Genomic DNA, 20,957 nt, shown 5'->3' on the forward strand with positions numbered 1-20,957 from the left:
GATGTTGGTGATGTCATTGCTATCCATTGTTACCTCCGAAGACCAAGTGAGAACAAGGTGTCTCTAGCTATGGGAAGGAATCCTTTCGCTGTGTGGATTGTAAGTTGGGATCTGGAGTTGTGCTGAGATTCTGTGTCTCAATCAAGCATCCTGGCCTCAGAGAAGCCCAGGAGAGGATTTCTTCCCTGCCCACCCCACCATGACTCTAGAGCAACAGATACTCTTGACATTTCCCCCTTAGTCTTTTCCATTTCCCTACTCCAAATGAACACACACACACACACACACACACACACACACACACACACACACACACACACACACACAGTGGCATGTTCCTCTGTACCAAGCCTTTGTCACCTCATCAATACACCCCTCACCATTCATCACTGTTAGAAGGATTCGAGGTGGGGGGGGGTGAGGAAGAGAGTCTCACACCACATTTTCTAGGCTCTAACTGTCAGGCAGTGACAGTCCCAGAGGACCAGGAAGTGAATCATCTACATTGCTGGAACAGTGTGATGTCATGTCCAGGTTACCCACTCAAAAGAATTGTCCCTCCCTTGTCCTGCAGGCTGCTGCTGCTGCTGCTGCTGCTGCTGCTGTATTCTCATCTAAAGAGTGGCCTCCAGTGGAGTATCTTCTTTTCTGTCATCCTTGCAAACACACACACACACACACACACACACACACACACACACACACACACACACACACTGAAACACTCTCCCTTGACCATAAAAGACCTCCACCCGCCCTGCCTTTCTTACACGCTCCACAGGACAAATGCTAACATTTATAAAACATACCAGGCTAGGCAGCCCAGTCTCTTGCTAGCACCCCAGGCTTCAGCACGCTAACACCCCAGAAGTCTGCATGGGTCCATATGCTGACACATCTGTAGCTCATTAGCAGCCCACCAGTATCATTCTCTCTGACTGCAAAGTACTGTTCAGACTTCTTCCCAGCCTTCCCCTCTCTTCCTCACCCTCCATGTAACTCCCCTTCCCCTCCGGACTGTCTTCTCCAGCATTCTTTTGTGTACAGGGGAAACTTCCACCTGACCTTTCCTCACTCCACATTTTAAACAGCCAGTGCCCCATCCCTTCTTCCCTGGAGACAAACCAATACCTGAACAGTCTCATTGGCAGCAAGGATGAAACATGACTTCTTCGACTGAAGCCAATTCAGATTTGCTCCAGTGGCCCAGGGCAGGATGGGGCCTGCTAATGACAGGCCTCCCTGCTTCTGCCCCTTGCAGAGCTTTGATTAGGAACTCTTGCTCACAGCATCCTGGGCTTCTTGGAACTACCCTTCCTTGGCTGGGGTGGGGAAAGGAACAGTACGGGGGACATGGGAAAAGGCTGGCACTGTAGGTCTAAGAGAATTCCTGGTTCTTAAGTTCTAGGAGAGGTAATGTGGACCACAGAGGGGCAGGGGCTTGAATATCTCTTTGGTATGAAGTGGCAAAAGGCTTGTACATCAAATTAGAATCTATGCCTTTTATTCCAAGGTGACTGGCAAAGAACTCAATGCTTTTGCTCGTCTCATCCTGTGCAACACCACTGAGATTGATTTTTTTTTTCTTTTCTATGCTCAACCTTTACCTCCCATTGGTCAATCTGTAACTCATCCCTTCTCAGCAAAAACATCTTCAATGGCGCCCTATTTCCTTTCATGGATGGTCCAACTTGAAGTTCACTTCCTCCACACTATTCCCTGACCAAGCAGATCAGCATGCTGTGTCCCCTTGGCAGAGCTTAAAAGTCTCACACCTGTCTATTAGGGTGCAGCAGCGGGAGCTCCTCTTATCTCCACAGTAGGTAGAATGAAGGGAATCACAGGATGTACTTTACACCCTACTGTGCCCAGGGTTCTCATCTGTTTTATGTGTATATTGTGATTTAGATTATTGGGATCTGGTAAACACTGGAGGTGCTCTGCCTTGAGAAATGCCTCTCCACTCAGAATGCTGCATCAGACCTCCATGGCTTGGTGGGGCCCCGTTACTCACTTGGTTACCAGAGCAAACAGTAGGTGCTCAGTAGCTGACTGCTGATATGACTTCCTGCTTAGTAATTGCTTCCCTCCTCCTGTCTTCCTTGAACAGATCGCCCTGACGTTCTCCATTGTCTTTGGGGTCATTGTCTATCGGATCACAACTGCAGCTGCTCTGTCCCTCAACAAGGCTACACGCTCCAACGTCCGGGTGACAGTGACTGCAACAGCGGTCATCATCAACCTCGTGGTCATCCTCATCTTGGATGAGATCTATGGCGCTGTGGCCAAGTGGCTTACCAAAATCGGTACTGCGTCACAAACAAATCCTTTGTCTTGCGCCTTGAATATGATCAGCTCAGTGTATGTGAGGTGTTTGAAGGGAAGGACCTAAGGTGACAGATGGGATGGGACAGGAGTTTGTTCATTGAAGTTGTAAGAATGAAGACATATGGTGGCTTTCAGGGCCTGCCAAAGAGCCTTGCTTAAGTCATCAGGAATCCTTCTGTATCAGGCATGCTCAGAAGACCGAGTACCTGTATCGATTGTCTTGTGTGACAGAGAGCTCACTCTCACCTCTGTTTAATCTATGAGGTCTATTTTTCTTTTCACTCCAACTTAGAAGCAAGGCAGATTCATCATTTCCCGTTAGACTCTACAGAACTTGAGCTCTCCTCACTTTCCCAGCAGCTTGTATAAAGGGAAGAAAAGCTTCTTGATACTTGAACCCAAGAGGGTCTTATCTATCCTCTCAAGCCCTCACATTCCCCGGGCTCTAAGCAGACTTCAAAGAGGCATATCAGACTTCCCAAGCTCCAAGCCAGTGAGGAAAATGTCATGGCCCTCACATTCAGACGTTGTCATTTGAGCTGGGACCTGCTGTTGCCTGGGACACATTCAGGCATTCCTGCTCATTAGGTGGGGGAGGGCCAACACAGAGACCCTTCCCTGGTTTGCTTAATCTTTGAGGCCTAAATGCACCCTCCGTCTTTGAATTGGGGGGGGGGGTTCCTTCTTTATTTTAGGGGTTGGTCATCCCAGTCTCTCATTAGCCTCCCGGCAAAGTTGAGTCTGACATAATGTCCAATCCACTGCCTGTGTGACGGCACACTCAGATGTCTGTGAAGCCATGAGAGTTCTGGAGGTGCTTCTGGAGGTGTAGCATGGCCTCTACCACGAGGTTTGCACAGTGGCACCTGCCTTTGTTATCCCTGCCATATAGGTACTTACCCTCTAAATGTGAGTCACAGCCCTGCTCCCTCAAAGCATCTACCCAGGTGATATTGCTTAGGCTTCTTGAAAAAAATCAGAGAGTGTTTTTTTAACTCAGGGTCTTTGGTAATATGCTGTACCATGTTCTGTGGATCATTAGGGGGAGTGTCCCACTCTCCAGAGCACCCAGGGAGGCTTGGAGGTTGGCATCTCAGAGCAGAGTAGCTGGTACCCAGCAGGCATGTGTGAAGGGAAGGATGGCTAGCAGAGGGGAAGTTCCTGGCAAAGAAACAAACTAAGGAAATGCCAAGAAAAGGAGAAATCAGAAAGGCTTGTGGGCCACTTGGTTGGCTCGCAAGACTTTTGGCGGATGTACATGCCAGCAGAGTAGGAGAACCAAGCTGGATAACCAGGAGAGGGAAAGCATGACACATTTCTAGGAGACCAGAGAGCCCTACTATTGTGGGTGAAGTAGAGCCCATGGTAGACCCAGGGCACAGTGGAGTGAGAAGCTGAGTCTAGGGAGTTGACCGAACCTACCTTTATCTTTTAGTAGAGGACCTTATATGTCAGGGTGACACTGTGATTACTTTCATAAACAGTGGAATGCATTAATTTTGCAAGGGCTTCGTGAACAGTCTGCTCCATCAGTCCACAGATCATGCTACAACATATTACCAGAGTTGCCAGATGAGAAGTACGATCAAGCAGAGGTGGACAACAGCCAGCCTGTGAGCTTAAAACAGAAAGCTGCTCCCCTGTGGGAAGTAACTCAATCATGGAGCCGAGAAAGTTCCGTACTAGTGAGTTGTTCAAATTGGCATTCCTGGTGGCTGGTCACAGTGCATGGGAGAGGTCTGTAGGGATTGGGACCTGGAGGGACACAAGACATCCTCACTCCAGGCATTTGGCTCCACCAGAAGGGCAAGGGCAGCAGGCAAGAGAGGAAGGTCAGGATCATCTTGTAGGGTGCCCCACAAAGCAAGTGATTTTCCTTGACTGAGGAGAGAACAGTGGGGTGTGTCAAGGTCAAGGTAAGGCCTTATAGTTGACTGCAACCAACCTCCACGTGGAAGAAACAGCAAAAGCAGAAAGGAATGTCTCTATCCCCTGCTGACCCCCAAGCCCAGTACTGTAGTGGAGCTTTTGAAGAGCAACATGATGTAAGTTTATGTTTGCAAAGTTCCTCAGGAAGGATCATGGGATGCTAGGATGTCAAGGAGTAGAGGCAGGAGACAAACGTGGGTCCTGTAAAGATTAGTGAGCATATGGGCAGGAAGTGAAGATGAGGGAAGCAGGAAACCAATGATGGTATAGAAATGCCTTCCTGGTCCTATGGATAGTTTATTTTTCTAATACAATAGAGAAGTGAAGGTGGACAATATTCATAATTTAAAAAGACTTATTGGTAAATATTTAGTGACTACTTCCCATGTGCAAGGCTGGACGTAAACTGTTATCTAAGGCCATGAACAGAATGAACCATATGGTTGGGGTGTGGCTGAGTGGAAGGTCACTTCTCTAGCATGCAGGAGACCCTACATTGAATCAGTGGCACAGACACAAAAAAGTGTACATACCCACATTTCCATATTGTGAGCCTAAGCCTGTCGTTTGTAACTTTCTTCCTTATCCAGTGTTGCGGTTTGCCCTGGAGTTATCTGTATTTTGATGTTAATTCCGCTGCCTCAAGGACAGCTGCCTAGTCACATACTCAGGACTCAGGTGACTTCACCAGAACCTTCTCCTCATTGAATTTGTAAAATACAGGTGAGGGGCAGGTACCAGATAGAGTGAGGCCTGTCATTGGAGGAGAAGGAAGGATGGGCAGGAGAGGATTTTGAAGGAAGAGGGGGAGACTGGAACGGTAAAGGAGGAAGAGGGAGGAGGGAGAGGGCGAGAAGCCATGGCAGGCAATGTTAAGATTCTGCTCTGTGTATTTACAGGTTGTTACTAATGTTCTTAAGGGATGGATGGTACTGGGCTTTGTATGTTTAGGTGGGCAATTATATCTTACAATTGGATCTAAGGTTATTGTGTTGTGTGTTCTTTTATGTGATGGTTTACGTGTAGGAAAGTGTGCGGTGGCAGGAGACATTGGGCCACCTCAGAGTTGGGTTGTGTTTCCGTCAAGATATCTGGCAGATATCTTGGGGCACTGCGGTGCTGGACTTGGTGGGATAAAAGACAACTATACTTTTTTTATTTTTTATATTTTATGACAACAACCCAGAAATCTCACCCTCCTCCAGCTTGCTAAGCCACTCCCCAGTGTCCCATTACAGGTAGCAATACACACACACACACACACACACACACACACACACACACACACACACACACACACACACACGATTCCTTTTGGCCCACATCATCTTCATAAGCACTATATGGCTGCAGGGAAGGGTTTTCATTTAACTAAGGTACAAACTCATGTTCTACCTTGAAGATGCAGACCCCTGTGCTGTTTGGTGTAAAACTCTAACCACTGACATGCATTGTGTTCTGAGTCCATGTGGGTATTGACCTGTTTGTTGTTCTTGACTATTTATTTAGGTTCCTAGGAGACTCAGAGGTACTGTTGTGCAATGGAGACCACTGGATCAGGGCTCTCGCAGGCAAAGTCTGTGAGTTCCTGACTTGGCTCTCTCTCCCTCATATCCTAGACCATGCAGCATTGAGCAGCAGGGAAGTCTGCTACATAAAGTTGTATCACTTCTAGGCATAGCTTATCACCCTGGTATACTGTTCTCACTGTCTTATGATTCTGCCCCTGTCTTTCACCTCTCTCTATCAGTTTCTAGCTTGTCAGTATCTTCCCAGTCATCAGAGCCTGAATTTGAAGTATTACTGGCAATCATTCTCAGAGAGCTGACCATTGCCCTTAGGTAACACATGGACCAATGCAGATTCTCAACCACCTTCTTCTCAATGTATTCTTGTATTGCAGCCAATCCATTCAATCATTATCAACCTAGGGTACCCCATGCTGTTCCATCCCTTGTGCCTGTCCACACAAAGACTGCCTCCTTCCAAAACCTTGCTTGGCCACTCAGCCCTTGGTGATTTCCCTCCTCTTTGAATCTTTCTCTCACCCATTCATCCATCAGCTATTTGAGGAGTGTCAGCTTTGTACCAGTCACAATTCTTACAACACGACAGGCGACAAGTCCCCTCTACACTCCTGATGCCATCATGCTCGTCATGAAACAAGGGGACAATAGACAATAAGTAAAACATTGCATGGAGTGTAAGAAAGATATATTGTAGGGCAGAGTGGTCTGGGACCATGAACTTTGAACCTAAGGTGTTCAGGAACATTCCTATCCAGCTAATGGGGCTGTAGCTGCGGCATGAATGAGAAGTGGGGGGCTGGGGGAGATTATCAACCAGGACCTAAGGATGAATGGTGGGAGGATGGAGCATAAAGTAAACATGGCTACCATTGAGAATAAGCAAGAAGGGAATGGTCCTTGGATGCTGATCAGACACTGTCTTACCTTATTGTTTCTATCTGAATGAAGTTCAATTAGACTTAGCTTTGCTGAGGCAACACACACATCTCTACATTCCTGTTATTTAATATAGTTTATGTATTTCTGCTCACAGTACATGTTTAATGTTGGAGATGGCTCTTTGCTTCATACAGTAACTGAAGGACCAAACTGATGGAGGCTCTGGAGGGCAGTATGACAGGGGGTCGTGAGGGTTGGGGTCCCCTAGCAGAAGTGCGTTCATGGCTTCTGCATACAGCTCACTAGCAGAGGAAGTTCAAAGATGAAATAATTGAAGTACATGTACAACTGAGTCACTGTCCATTCTGATTGCCACTTGCTTAAGTTAAGAAGTATCTGGCAGAATAATCAAGCACTCAGTGAAGCATAGCTGTGGAAGCGTTTCCAGAAAGGACTAAATAAAGGGAAGACCCACCCTCAATATAAGCAGTGTTATTCCAGAGGCAGGGGTATGTGGGTAGAATGAAGAAAGAGAAAGCAAAAGGGCAGCTAACATAGGCATTGTTTTTGTGGCCTGGCCACCCTGATGACAGACACTGTTCTTTGATGCAACTGAAAGTGCTAAAATTATAGCCAGAACAAATTCTTCCCTCATTTTAAGTTGTTTCTGCCAAGTATTATGTCACAGTGACAGTCCCACCTCCCACCTTACCCCCCACCCCCACTGATTAGCATGAAGTGCCCTCTGTTGGGACAGGTCTGTGCTCCTGACTCTACTCAAGCTGCAGAACCCTTGAGGCCAATGGCTCTTGGATATCTTAGTGCTAGCTCCTGGTGATCTTAGCACCATCTGCAGATGTCACTTTCTGTGAGAGGCATTTCCTCTTGTATCCACTCCCCTCAAATAAAATATTCACAGCTTATCTACAGGACAAGCATACTGCCAGCCACATCAGAGGCTACTGTGTGTTTGTGTGTATCCATGGTCTCAACTCGGCTTACCTAAAATGGCTTCCAGTAAGCAGTGACATGGATAAGGCAAACAAAAAGCTGTCCCCAAAGGATGCAGATGAACAGACGGCAACAAAAATATCAGGACTTTAGGTTTCCTAGTGGTAAAGAACACACCAACAGAGATGCTCCTACAGTGTAGGTACCTAGTATAACCACAGGCAGAAGTGTGTTTTCAGGACTTCAGGACAGCTCCTGTGGAGACATGAACCATGGATAATGCCACTTAAGGGGATGACAAATGTGCCCAGCTGAGGGGCTCGCCCAGCCATTCTCACACTAGGTCTAGCGCCCATCTGGCTTCCTGCCCCAGATCTTCTGATAGTCGCTCGCCGAGCCTGTGCCTGAGAGCTTTTCTTGCCAGGTGCAAACAGCTGGTATAAGCAACCCTAAGAAGTTACTGAGCATTTCCTCCAGGCTGTGTGATGGAAGACCAGTCAGGCTATCTGAAGGTCGTGCTTGCCGTAATGTTTATGACAAAAGACAAATTTTGTTAAATGCCTCAAAGGCGAACAACTCAGATATGGGTAGATAAAAGCTACAATCTCCTCTCCAGCTGTCATACTAACAGTGGAATGGGTTGTCTGCAAAAAACAGCATTCTCTGAAGATAGCATGGCATTGGTGAGGCAAGGGCTTAGCTGAAACTGGGAGTATGTAGAGCCTAGAAGTCTTGTTTGAGCATGCACTTGGCCATTCAGGGTCCTTTGGACCATGTGTATATCTATGTTCAGCATATACCGGAAATGAGGTTCCAGTAAAAAGAGGATGAAATCTGTCTTAATCTTCAGTGATGTATTCTTCCTTAGAGGGACAATAGGTAATAACTATGGGGTCTAGATCCTAGTGGAAGAAGCCAATAAGAGCTGGCCAGGACATTAGGACTCTAGTCAGCACATGGCTCAGGCATGGAAAGAGGGTCAGAGACAAGGGGAACCCAGCTGACCAGTTCCAGGCTTCCTTCTTCCTGGGTAAGGACCCAGGGTCTTCGAAGCAAAGCACTTCTGAACCTATGCATTTCGCAATGTCTTGTGTTCTTGATCACTGCAATCTTGTCATTAACATAAGCACAGATCTGGCCTGGCCTAGAAGGGGCCAAGTGGAAAGGCAGGCTAGTCACAGGTTCTAGACTGATCATGATGCCCTCTGCTGGTTGTATAAGATGTCTCTAACTTCGGCCCTGCTCCTCTTCTGTTTCCTTCTTTTCTCTTCAAAACCATGTGCAAAATGCTAGCGTGCAAAGGCTTTGTAAGCCTTCCAGCTGTCTCCATTGTACCGATCCGAGTTGCAAGGCTGGCCTTATATGGGCATTAGAAACAAAGCACAACCCAGTCAAGCCAGTGTCTCCAATTCTTAAAGAAGTCACTATACTTACAAGTTGTTTGACTAAACGTTGCCATGGCTCATACCTGCTTGTCACTGTCCCAGTGTTTTTTTGATGAGGCAGGGCTCAGATGGGACGAAAGCAAAGGGAGAAAGACCAAGAAGCATTCTCATTGAGTGCTGCCTCCCATGCCTCCTTCCATGCACTTGTTAGCACTGTGCACACTTTGCCCATATAACCTTCTGTTGGTGGTGCTGATGGCTGAACTCTGGGGTATTTGTTTCGGTCCTTTAGACAGTGTCTCACCATGTAGCCTGGGCTGGATGTGAACTCACTGTACAGCACAGGTTGGCTTCCAACTCACCGTCCTCTGCTTCAGCCTCCAAGTGTACAAGGGCACATCATGTCTGTTTTCTGTTGTTATACTTCTTGAGGAGACATGAACAAGTGTTCATTTATATGATGTATAGCACAGACATGGACCAAAGAAATCATTCCATCCAAGTCTAGTTTCATGAACCACAAAGCTTATTGGAGCTCCTTACAAGTTATGTGGTGATGAATGACTTAAAGGAACAGGAGTGAGTCAAAGGCAGCTGCATAACACCTAGCCACCATAGCCACCCTAGCATAGGTGATGACTCATGGAAGAGCTCTCTAAACAACATGCCAGAAATCTCTTCTGCTCTCTTCCCAGAAATTATTAATATACTTATATATTGCATATACAATACATATAAATACAATATGTGTATATGTATACATGTGTGTGTTTGAGTGCACACGTATGTATGTAACCTCCAGGAAGGGTGTTGTAAATCTTGTACATTTCAGGAACTTCCTGAGAGGGAATGTTCGAATTCAAGGAAGTTGCTACCCAACAACTTCCCACACTGTCTTTCCAATTTCCAATTGATCATTTCTTTGACTTTACTTATGGCACTGCTGAAGAAGTTTAGACATTTGAATGGACAAAGCAGTTAATATGTATATTCATCTATGTGCATGTGTGCACACGTACCTGCCCCAGAACTTAACCTGAACTATAACTAAGGATTTTCATTATTGTAAAACAGATGTTCTTAATTTGTGATAGGCCTATAGCTCAATAAACTTATTAGATGTTGAAAATAACTTTAGTTGAAAGGGAATTTAGGGCTCCCCATGTAAGGGATATCAAACATAGCATGCTATACAGTATCAGTTGGCTCCCCTCAGGATCATGAGGCTGACTAAAAGTTGTGACTTATACTCACTGCCCACCATTCTCTAATAATAGCTGGTTAATGGTTGCTTTCTCCCTTCAATTAAAAAATTAAAAGACAGAAAAATAGCTAAAAGAACGTGAAAGAGAGGTTTACTGGTGAGTGTTAGATTCCTTGGATATAGATGGAGCCCTGGAGCTGGGAGTCTAGGGGGGATCTGGGTTTTTCTAGGTTCCTACCAGAGATGTCATGTCTGTCCTCTGATAGTACCAGGTCATTAATGTGCAGTTTGTGACCCTGGAATGCGGTCAACAAGTATGGAAACAACTACTGATAGGATTCCCCCATCTTGGTACAGGGGTACAGAACCATCCACACTAGAGTCCTCTGTCTTAGCACAGATTCAAAAGCACGTGCTGGCTTGTTGGGGTGGGGTTAAGTCCAAGCTCCATTTTCTTAGTGTGACAATGGGAAAGAAGAAGCAGCCTGGAGGTGAAGACAGACTGCTTTGGAAAATATGGAAGCTTACTGCCAGGGAAAGGAAGGTAGCCCTTCTCTCCTTACTCCCTTCCTGAAACCCATGGCCTCACTTACTGTAAATCCCTCATCCAGGAAAAGGTCAACACCCAAAGCATAATTTCTTCTGAGTATGGCTTTTACCAATTGTGAAGATCAAGTATCACCAGATGGACCATCACAAATGAAGACCGTATGTATATTTACCCTCAAAACAGCACCAATGGTGTAGGCAATCTTAATTTTCCCACTCTATTTATTTATATTCTTGCTGTTAAAGAACTTTGTTGACTTTTTAAGCTTAATTAGGTGTGGAGAATAAATTGTATATAATCAAAAATGGAGAGAAAACTTGAGTATCTAAGGGGCTTAGGCTTAATCATATTAGAGATCTGGATTTTATTAGATTCGCATGACATCTTGCAGTGGCAAAAATATCTGATAGTCAATTTAGAAGAAGAAAGGCTTATTTTCGTCTGGCTTCCATTTTCTGCTGATCCTGGTGGAGAAGGCGTAGTGGATGGCCTGGATGGGTGTAGGTGATGAGGTTTCTCATATCTTGATGGATCAGGATGCATCCTGAAACAGAAGTGAGGCGAGGCTATAACTCTCAAAGACCAGCCTCCCAGCTACTTGCCTCCACCACCCATGCTTCTCACCCCAAAGGTTCTACAAACTTCCAAAACCACCACTATTAGCTGAGGTCATCTGTTTAATCACAGGAGTCTGTAAGGGACATTTCAAACTCTAACCACAACAATCTACAACGAAAAGAATTTTAACAATACAGTTAAAATCTAAATTAGTTGTTCTCAGTAGCTTTTTCAAGTTCAAGAGCTGACACATGGGTCTGGGAGAGGGCTTTGGCGATAAAAGTACCTGCTGTGCAATTTCAAAGAGCTGAGTTCGAACCCCTAGCACCCACATAAAACACAAAACAACAGGTACGGCACATGTGCCTGTAATTCCAGAATTGGAAACGGAAACAAGTGGATCCTGAAAGTCCCGAGCAAGCCATGTGTCTTAGTCACTGTTCCATTGCTGTGAGGAGACACCATGGCCAAGGCAACATTTAATTTGGGTGTTTGCCTATAGTTTCAGAGGACTAATGTCCATGATCATCCTGGTAGGAGGAAGTCAGGCAGATTGCCTAAACAATAGCTGAGAGCTTTACATCCTGATCTTAGGCAGTGGGGGTGGGGATGGAGGGGTGGGGGGGTGGGGTGTGGACTAATGGGGACTTTTAGAATTTCAAAGCTTACTGCCAAGGATACATTTCATCCAGCAAGACCACACCTCCTAATCCTTCCTAAACTGTTCCACTCCCTGGTCAGGTGACTAAGAATTCCAATCTGTGAACTTTTAAAGGCCACTATCACTGAAACCATCATACTGCGTTCTCTGAAATAACAAGCTTCGGGTTCAGTGGGAGATTCTATCTCAAGTAAGGGAGTAAGGGAGAAAGAGCACAATAGAGGAAGTCATCCGATATCTTCCTCTGGCTTCCACATGCTGCACACGAATGCAGGTACCTACACACACACACACACACACACACACACACACACTAAATTATTTTTCAGTTTGTCTCGTTCTTAAAAATCTCATTTAAATTCTCCATGAGATCTAGCCCTTTACCATCAACCTCTCCAGAAGCTGGTGGGTTAACTGTGCTGTCACGCTGTGCACTGAGATGGCTTTGGCTACTGTAGCACATCTCTCTGCAGCTTCATTGTCTAGCTGGGCCCAGCCTTGCTGACAGCATAGGAGCTCTATGGTCTCCGCTCCTTGCTTTGGGGCATGTCCACCCATAGAGTTTGCCCCCGATTCTTTAGAAGTGTCTTTCCTCCACTACAGTAGTTCCACAAACCACCTTCTTTGTACGAGCAAACCCTTTCCCAAGAACGCCCTCTACATGCAGTCTGGGGATCCTTTCCAGGTTCCCATGTTGCCTTCATCTTGTCAAAGCAGGGGTGCAGCATGTGCTGGGGGTTCTCAGATGAGCTTGGAGGTATGCACACAGAAACACAAGATAACAACCATAAAGACAGTCTCATTTGTGCCTTTGAGGTTTTAAAAAAAATTGTTAATTTTCTATTAACAATTAATTAAATGTATAATTAATAAATTATTAATTTTATTTGATGATTCTCTACTTTCTGATTCTCTCCTTTGTCCCCTGTCAGCCCCTTCCAAGAAATCCCTTTCCTACATTCATGACCTTATGGTTTTTTTTTTTTCTGTGAACCCTTGCCATACAATCCTGCTGCTTGCTTTCTCCGTGAGTGGTGAGAGGGCCTTCCTAACCTGAGCTATCTGACCAACTCATCTCTTTCCTTTTCCTGTTTAAGCAATGAAGTCCATGTCTCCCTTATTAGCAAGTCATGCCCCACCCTACCCCTCACTGGGCCAGGCAGCACAACCCTGTAATCCTATCTACTTGGGAGACTGAGGCAGGAGGATTATGAGTTCAAGGACCCCTTAATGACACCTTATCTCAAGACAAAAAGTAAAAAGAGAAAGAAAAAGATTGAGATTGTGGCTCAGTGATTGAGTACTTCTTGGGACCCACGTTGCCCTAGATTTGATATCTAGGGTCAGGGCAATAGGAAGTCCTGAACTGGGATGTGGCTCTCTGCAGTTGCCTAGTTTCCTATATGTCTGAAGCATGCACAGCCCACTCAGGATTGGTCCAGCGACACCATGTTCCTGTCATGCCTCTTCATTGCTAGCAGTATCTTTATTAGAACCATAACTTTTGACCCAAATGAGTTAAACTCTGGATCTGGCTGGGTGGAAGTCATCATAGCATCCACTTAAGCAAGGGGGCTCCTGGGGTGTGACAGCCCTTCTCTGAGTCTCCTTGCTATACCACAGATTATCATACCACATAGGTTATACACATTATATAACAGATTAGACAGCAGCCTCTCCTTTCCGTAGTACAAATTGGTAGCATAACAGAAAAGCCCCTCCACTTCGTGGAACTGGTGAGGTGGCTGAACATTTTGAGAATGACTTTCTCCTTCACAGGGCCTTGGGTGAGAGGCTGCCACTGTCAGGGTCTCCTGAACTTTATCCTTTGAGGCATTCCCAGCTCCCTTAGCCGATCTGCTGGCTGCCTAATTACCCAGCTGGTAGCTTCGAGGAGGGAATTCCCTTCCCAGAAATCAGGCAAGGCAGCACTATTCCACACCAAGATTCATTCGGCCAGGTCCTCCACCTACCTACTATCTACACATACAAGGAGAGGGAAGACTGGCTGGTTAGGAAACATTGCTACGTGTGGAAGCTCAGCCCCCCTGGGAGAGAGGCTGAGAAGGGCTTCTGGAGCTTCCGTGCTTCTGGACCCCCAGTGCCAGGGCTGACCCAGCTGAAACATATGGAGGCATGGTCCTGCTTTTGTTTTGTTCCCATCTTGATGCCTCTGTTGGCTGGGCTGCTGGGGGACTCGCTCTAAGAAGCAGCTTTCACAAGATTGTGTGCCAGGCATCTTGTGGCTAACTGATGTTTCCATATGATCAGGACGGTGCTCTGGGGACGTTGAGTCCTAAGTTGCCCTCCCGGGACTAACTTGGGCTTTTACACTAATTACCTTCCCAGGCAGCTTCCAGCTGGGATATCAGCACTCATGTGTTTTAGTGACACAGCGCAGCAGAGGTTTGACACTTCACAAAAGGGGGGGTGGGTAGGCAAGGACAGTGTGTGTTGGAAATGCTGCCAGAATTGCCTTCTTGGTTCTAGATGGAAGTCCTAGAGGAATGCCTTCCATGGGTGGGGAACAGGTGAAGCCTTCAGACAACCTCTAATTCAGCTAGCTCTCTCAAGGAGGTGGGATCATGGCCAGCCTTCCTCCTCATCCTGTCAACATTGGATGCTCCTTCAAAGCCCCATAGCAATAAGATCTAAAGACACTTTATTTGGACTGTTTCTCATGAGGCCCAATTTAGACCACAGGAGACGTCTCCGTCTGTCCAGTGGCCTGACACAGATAGCTGAGGGTGACCCTTATGCACTTCCCCATCCATGTGAACTCTGGGAATACGTGTTTCATATTTTCCGGCACACAGCAGCCTCACCGCCACTGTAGTTGGCAGGTGAAGCTCCCTGTCCTGGCTTCTGAAAGATCCAAAAGCCCAACCACAGCCCCCAGCATTGTCCCTCAGGCCGCTTAGCCCATGTCCCACTCCCTTACTCCAAGCTTTCTTTCCTGAGGCCCTGCCTGCCTAGAAGGCTCCCTCAAATGCTCACTGTGGTCACAAGGCTTCCCAAGGCAGGGTACCCAAGTGATTTAGTGGCCTATCAAGTAGATTTGGACTGTTTATTGAAAATGCCCATTATTTATGGTAGCACACAGCCTTAAAAGCCTAGCACAGGCTGCTTTTAAAAATAAAACCAATAAATAATCGCCAAGCCCGTGATTTGTCACCATGGAGAGAGAAATCCACCCATTCCTAGTTGGAGTGAAGAGATCCGAAAACACCAGATTCCTCTTTTTATTTTTATTTTTTCCTCTCAGAGAACACAGAGGAAATTCCTGTAGGGACCGGGAGATCTGAGCGCAGTCAGTTCAAAGGGGATTATAAAAGGAAATTAAAGACACGTGTCGCCCCTTACCTCATCCTAATCCTCCTCTACACATAGTCACAAGATAAGCATTCCAAATTCTCAGACCCTCAGGTCTCATTACTTATTTTTAGGTGACATTTGTTTTAATTTTCTTACCCAAAAACTATTTCAAAGAGAGGACTTGAGGGCAGGCTACTTTTGAATTGAATGGGGCAGGCACTCTGGGTAGAGGATCAAGTTCCCTTTCTTCTTTCTTTCTTTCTTCCTTCCTTTCTTTCTTTCTTCCTTCCTTCCCATCTGTCTTTCTGTCTTTCTTTTTCTTCCTTTCTTTCAAGAGAAAAATCGATTGTGAGTGTTTCTTTCTTTTTCCCCTCCTTGCTTTTCTCTCCTTTCTGTCTTTCATGTTTCTCCTTCTCTTCCCCCTCTCTCTCCTCCCTTTCCCCCTCCACTCTCTGTGCCTTACCTCAGTCTCTTTCCATTTGAATGCTTGATACGGCCAGGCACTGTGGACAGTCTCCATGTATATCTCTATGCCCAACTTCAAGAAGGACTCCAGTATTTAGCACACCAGCCTGAGCACAAATCTAAGGTTCTCCCTCTACCCCACCTCTGTCCCTGTCTCCCTATCTCTGTCTTTGTCTCTGTTTCTCTGCCTCTCTGCCTTTCTCTTCTGTCTGTCTGTCTGCCTGTCTTTCTCTCCCTCTTGCTCTCTCTCTCTCTCTCTCTCTCTCTCTCTCTCTCTCTCTCTCGCTGTAGGTGTACATATGTCAGTATGGGTATGGGGGATAGAGGTAGTGGATGTCAGATATATTTCTCTATTATTCTCCACCTTACATTTTGAAATAAGCTCTCTCATTGACTCTGCCGCTCACTGATTTGCTAGACTGGCTGGCCATCAACCTCTTCCAATTCACCGTGTGCACTAAGGTTATGGAATCGTGGCACAAAACGCATCTTTTTGGTGTGGGTGCTGAGAAGCCAACCTCAGCCAGGACAGAGACTGGTAGACAAGAAGGGGCCTGGGTGGGATATCCTTCAAAGTTATCCCTCCAGTGACTTCTCTAAGCTAGGCCCACTCCGTAACAGCCCATTCAGTATGAACAGGTTGGTGTATGAATGAATGAAGCTTATGCCCTCAAGATCCAATTGCCCTTTAATGATGGGACCCATCAACCAGAAGCTGCACCTTCAACACAAGAGCCTTTGAAGGAACACCATATACAAACAATAGTAAACCAGCGTCTTGGCACTTCCTTCTCTTATAGTTATCTTTTGCCTGCATTAGATAAGTTAAGCATGTCTGGAGCATGTTTCATCGAGATGTAGAAAATTCTGAAATTCCTCCTCTAGGCGCTGTTGTATACTTTGTATGCTTCAGGTATTCCTGGGAGGTGAGGGATGTAAGACTAAGACTTTGTGAGCAAATGATGTTAAAGGCAAGGCTGCGAAGTAATGTACTATACCTCTAATTCCATCTATGGGTGGTGTGACAGTGTTAACTGTCAAGTTTTCAGACTCTAGGATCACCCAGGAGACCTGCATCTGAATAAGTCTGTGAGGGATTATCTTGACTGTTGAAATGTGAAGGACCACCCACTGTGGGTGGCACCATTCCCTGGATCATTTCACCCGAAACTTACTATGTAGACCTGGCGGATCTCAAACTCATAGAGATTCTCTTGACTCTACCTCCTGAGTGTTAGGATTAAATATGTGTGTTATCATGTGCATATGTAATATATATGTCAGGAATTCTCTTGTGTGTCACACAATATCGGTCTCTTGGGTGAGATGATTATTGCCATCACCATAACCACTGATCCATTTTTCCAGTCCCAGAGGCTGTGTCTTGGTGCAATGGAGCAGACATTCTTGTGAGTCTTGTGTATCCATTTGACCCACGTTCCTGCTGACCTTCACACAGTTCCTGTCCACCCTGATGGTTTGCAATAACTCTACCTCTGGACATACTCTGGGTATACAATTCTACAGAAGGTGTCAGTGCCTCCATGGCCTACAATATTGTCTTAGTCACTGTCCTATTGTTGTGGGGAGACACTATGGCCAAAGCAACTTATAAAAGAAAGCATTGAATTGTGGGCTTGCTTCCGATTTTAAAGGATTGTCTATGATTATCCTGGGTGGAAGCAGAATGGACATGGAGCTAGAGTAGTAACTAGGAGAGAGAGAGAGAGAGAGAGAGAGAGAGAGAGAGAGAGAGAGAGAGACAGAGAGAGACAGAGAGAGAGACAGAGACAGACAGAGAGAGAGACAGAGACAGACAGAGACAGACAGAGACAGAGAGAGACTGGACCTGGTGTGGGCTTTAGAACCTCAAAGTCCATTCTTAGTGATGCACCTCCTTCCACAAGGCCACACCTTGTAATCCTTCCCAAACAATTTCACTGACTGGGGACCATGCATTCAAACATATAAGCATATGGGGGCCATTCTCACTCAAACCACCACAGTCATCAACCTGTTATGGACACATTTATGAATATATCTTGCCTCCTTTTTCTTTCTCACAATCCCATCTTATCGTGTGTCCTCACAAAATATCTGTTCCCATCTTTTGGTGTTTAGAAATCTGTTAAGTATGTGTGGACAATCAGTGAAAGCCATATTATTGTTAAATTTTATTGGTTATTTTATTTATTTACATTTCAAATGTTATCCCCCTTCCCAGTTTCCCTTCCACAAATCTATCTCCTCCTCCTTCACCCTGCTTCTTTGAGTGTGATTCCCCCACCCATCTACCTATTCCTGCCTCAGTACCCTAGCATTCCCCTATGCTGGGTTATCGAGCCTCCACATGACCAAGGGGCTCCCTCCCATTGATGCCAGACAATGCCATCCTCTGCTATATATACGGCTGGAGTCATGGGTCCCTCCATGTGTATTCTTTGGTTGTTAATTTAGTCCCTGGAAGCTTTGGGGAGTCCGGTTAGTTGATGTTGTTGCTCTTCCTATGGGGTTGCAAACTCCTTCAGCTCCTTCAGTTCTTCCTCTAACTCCTCTACTGTGGTCCCCATGCTTAGTCCAATGGTTGGCTGTGTGCATCAGCATCTGTATTAGTCAGACTCTGGCACAGCCTCTCAGGGGACAGCTATACCAGGCTCCTGTCAGCAAGCACTTCTTGGCATAAGCAATAGTTTTTAAAGGGCATAGATAATAGGTAGTTAATATAGGAAGATATTAACTCATGTAAGGAAACAGACAGAAAAGGGTGCCAACTGGAGACATCTGGAAAAACTTCTGGGAGGAGATTTAGCTTGAATGTTAAAGAATGCAAGGACTTGTACATGAGGAGAGAGGTCAGGGAAGGGCCTACCAGAGGAGAGAGCAGGGTCTCAGTTCAACTATCCTATGCAGAGTGTATACAAGCAAATTGGATGCGTCCTGTGTGTGGTCCTGGCACTACTCCCTGGGCTCAGCCTACTTTTATACTTACATTTCTACATGATACAAAGTTAGTCCTGACCCTTATGAGTGTGGTCATATGCTATGATTCTAATATCTGTGCTCCAATCCCCCAAATTTATTTGCCGAAATTCTGTCTTAGGACATCTATTGCTTCGATAAAACACCATGACTAAAAGCAACTTGTGGAGGAAGGGTTTATTTAGCTTACCCTTCCATATCACTGTTCATCACCAAAGGAAGTCAGAACAGGAACTCAGGCAGGGTAGGAACCTGGAGGCAGGAGCTGATGCTGAGGCCACTTACTTTAAGTAAGATTGCTGCTTACTGGCTAGCTCATTGTGTCTTGCTGAGGCCGGCTTCTTACAGAATCCAGGACCACCAGCCCAAAGATGGTAGCACCCACAATGGAATAGGCCTTTCCCAGTCAATCACTAGTTAAGAAAAGACCTTAGAGGCTGTCCTACAACGTGATCATATGGAAGCATTTCCTTAATGGAGATTCCCTCCTCTGAGATGAATTTAACCTGTGTTAAGGTGACATACAACTATCCAGCACAAATCCTAAATCAACCAGGTGACAGTGTGAGGGGTGGGACATTTGAGAAGAGATGATTTAGGTCATGAAGCAGAGGCTTCATAAGTAAATTTATGAAAGAGGTCCCCAGAGATGACTGCCTCTCCACCACAGTGGGGCACAGCCATGAGGAGGCCTTCTGTGGAGAAGAAACCAGGCTCTTCTGGAAGGAGATTGAGCCTGGGTGTTGAAGAATTCAAGGACTCAGAGATGAGGAGAGGGTCAGGGAAGGGTACTGAGTAAGCCTTGATCTTGCCCTTCTAGTTTCTGGAATTTTCAGAAATAGGCTTCTGGTTGTTTTGTGATCTAACTAGTTGGTGATATTTTATTCAACAGTACAGATGGATTAACAATACCCTGTTCCCTCTGTCACCAAGTCATTTATTTGCCACAGTCTGTGGGATCTTTGCCAAAGCATGCACACACTACTCACAGGAGTCTCCCAGCATCCTCAGCCTTCGAGGGAACCAGAGAGGTTTTCACCCAATCTTCTCCAGCCTTGCTAAAGATGTTGACAAATTTCTCTGCTGGGACGTGACAGAATACACTGGGGCTGTGACCTATGGGTTTGAGACATGAGCTCAGCCATGTTCTTCTCTATACCTTTTTCCGGTGACCTTTTGTCATTTGAGTGGACAATCAGGAAGCCTCTCAGCCTCTCCCAGAACTTGCAGACAAATGCCTTGCTGGTAAAAACATTTCAGATGCCCTATTAGTTCTTTTTTAGTACAATTTTATGGAAATTATATACATGGAGGCTGGCTGACTTCCCTTGAATCAAGTAAGGGTGGGGGCTGGAGGCTCTCCCTGCTCAAGCTCTTCTCAGTGGAGTACAGAATGACTCCAATGATTTGGAGGTCAAGACAGGGGCAGTAGGAAGACCAGGTAAAGATCTTATGCCTCTATGTAACCTCAGAGTATCTAGCAAACTGTTCGGCATCTCCCATATGAATCCATCCAGTTCTCCCGGGCTACACAGACAGGTCACTTATTTCTGCTCCGGAGTTGTAACTTGAGAGGCAGCGAGTCATGTCAGGGTCCAGACTCTTCCTCTGGGCTGGAGAGATGGCTTGAGTCATCCATTCAGAGCACATACTGCTCTTTCAGACAACTGGAGTTTGGTTTCCAGCACCTACACCACATGGTTTACAAACTCTTGTACCTCCAGCTCCAAGAGATATAACGCTATCTTCTGCTCTCTGAATGTACATGCATTGCATTCACAGATGTGCATATGTGCAGGTGTGCGTGCATACACACACACACACACACACACACACACACACACACACACACACACACACTTAAAAATAAAGGAAAAGAAAAGGGCCTCTCATTTCATTCTCATCGGCTTTGTTCTTCCCTTGCAGAGGTTCCGAAAACAGAACAGACTTTTGAAGAACGATTGATCCTCAAAGCTTTCTTGCTCAAGTTTGTCAATGCCTACTCTCCCATCTTCTATGTGGCCTTTTTCAAGGGGAGGTGAGTATAACAGTAGCACCTGTAGCAATTGACCCAATCCACTACTGAGGGTCCTCCATTATCAGGACAAGAAGGGTCATTCTGTCCCCATTGCAAGCTCCCATCCTTACCCTCTTCTTTTTCCTCAGCTGGGATGAGCCATTTCCCATCTGGTTATCCATGAAGAAATGAGTTTTTATCCTTAGA

The 20,957-nt window shown here is 45.9% G+C and overlaps 1 protein-coding gene across 4 annotated transcripts in view; it reads left to right on the forward strand.

Moving 5' to 3' along the window:
- The window catches only part of Ano2 (anoctamin 2), a 341,360-nt gene that overhangs the window by 261,861 nt on the left and 58,542 nt on the right, over positions 1-20,957 (forward strand). For all 4 annotated transcript variants that reach the window (XM_017593038.3, XM_063286858.1, XM_039108820.2 and 1 more), the window contains 2 exons: positions 2,111-2,306; positions 20,660-20,771. In XM_017593038.3, the coding sequence (XP_017448527.2) occupies positions 2,111-2,306; positions 20,660-20,771 (308 nt within the window). The remainder of the gene's footprint in view (positions 1-2,110; positions 2,307-20,659; positions 20,772-20,957) is intronic.

The sequence above is a fragment of the Rattus norvegicus genome, chromosome 4 (genome assembly GCF_036323735.1).
Source record: "Rattus norvegicus strain BN/NHsdMcwi chromosome 4, GRCr8, whole genome shotgun sequence".
Classification (NCBI taxonomy): Eukaryota; Metazoa; Chordata; class Mammalia; order Rodentia; family Muridae; genus Rattus; species Rattus norvegicus.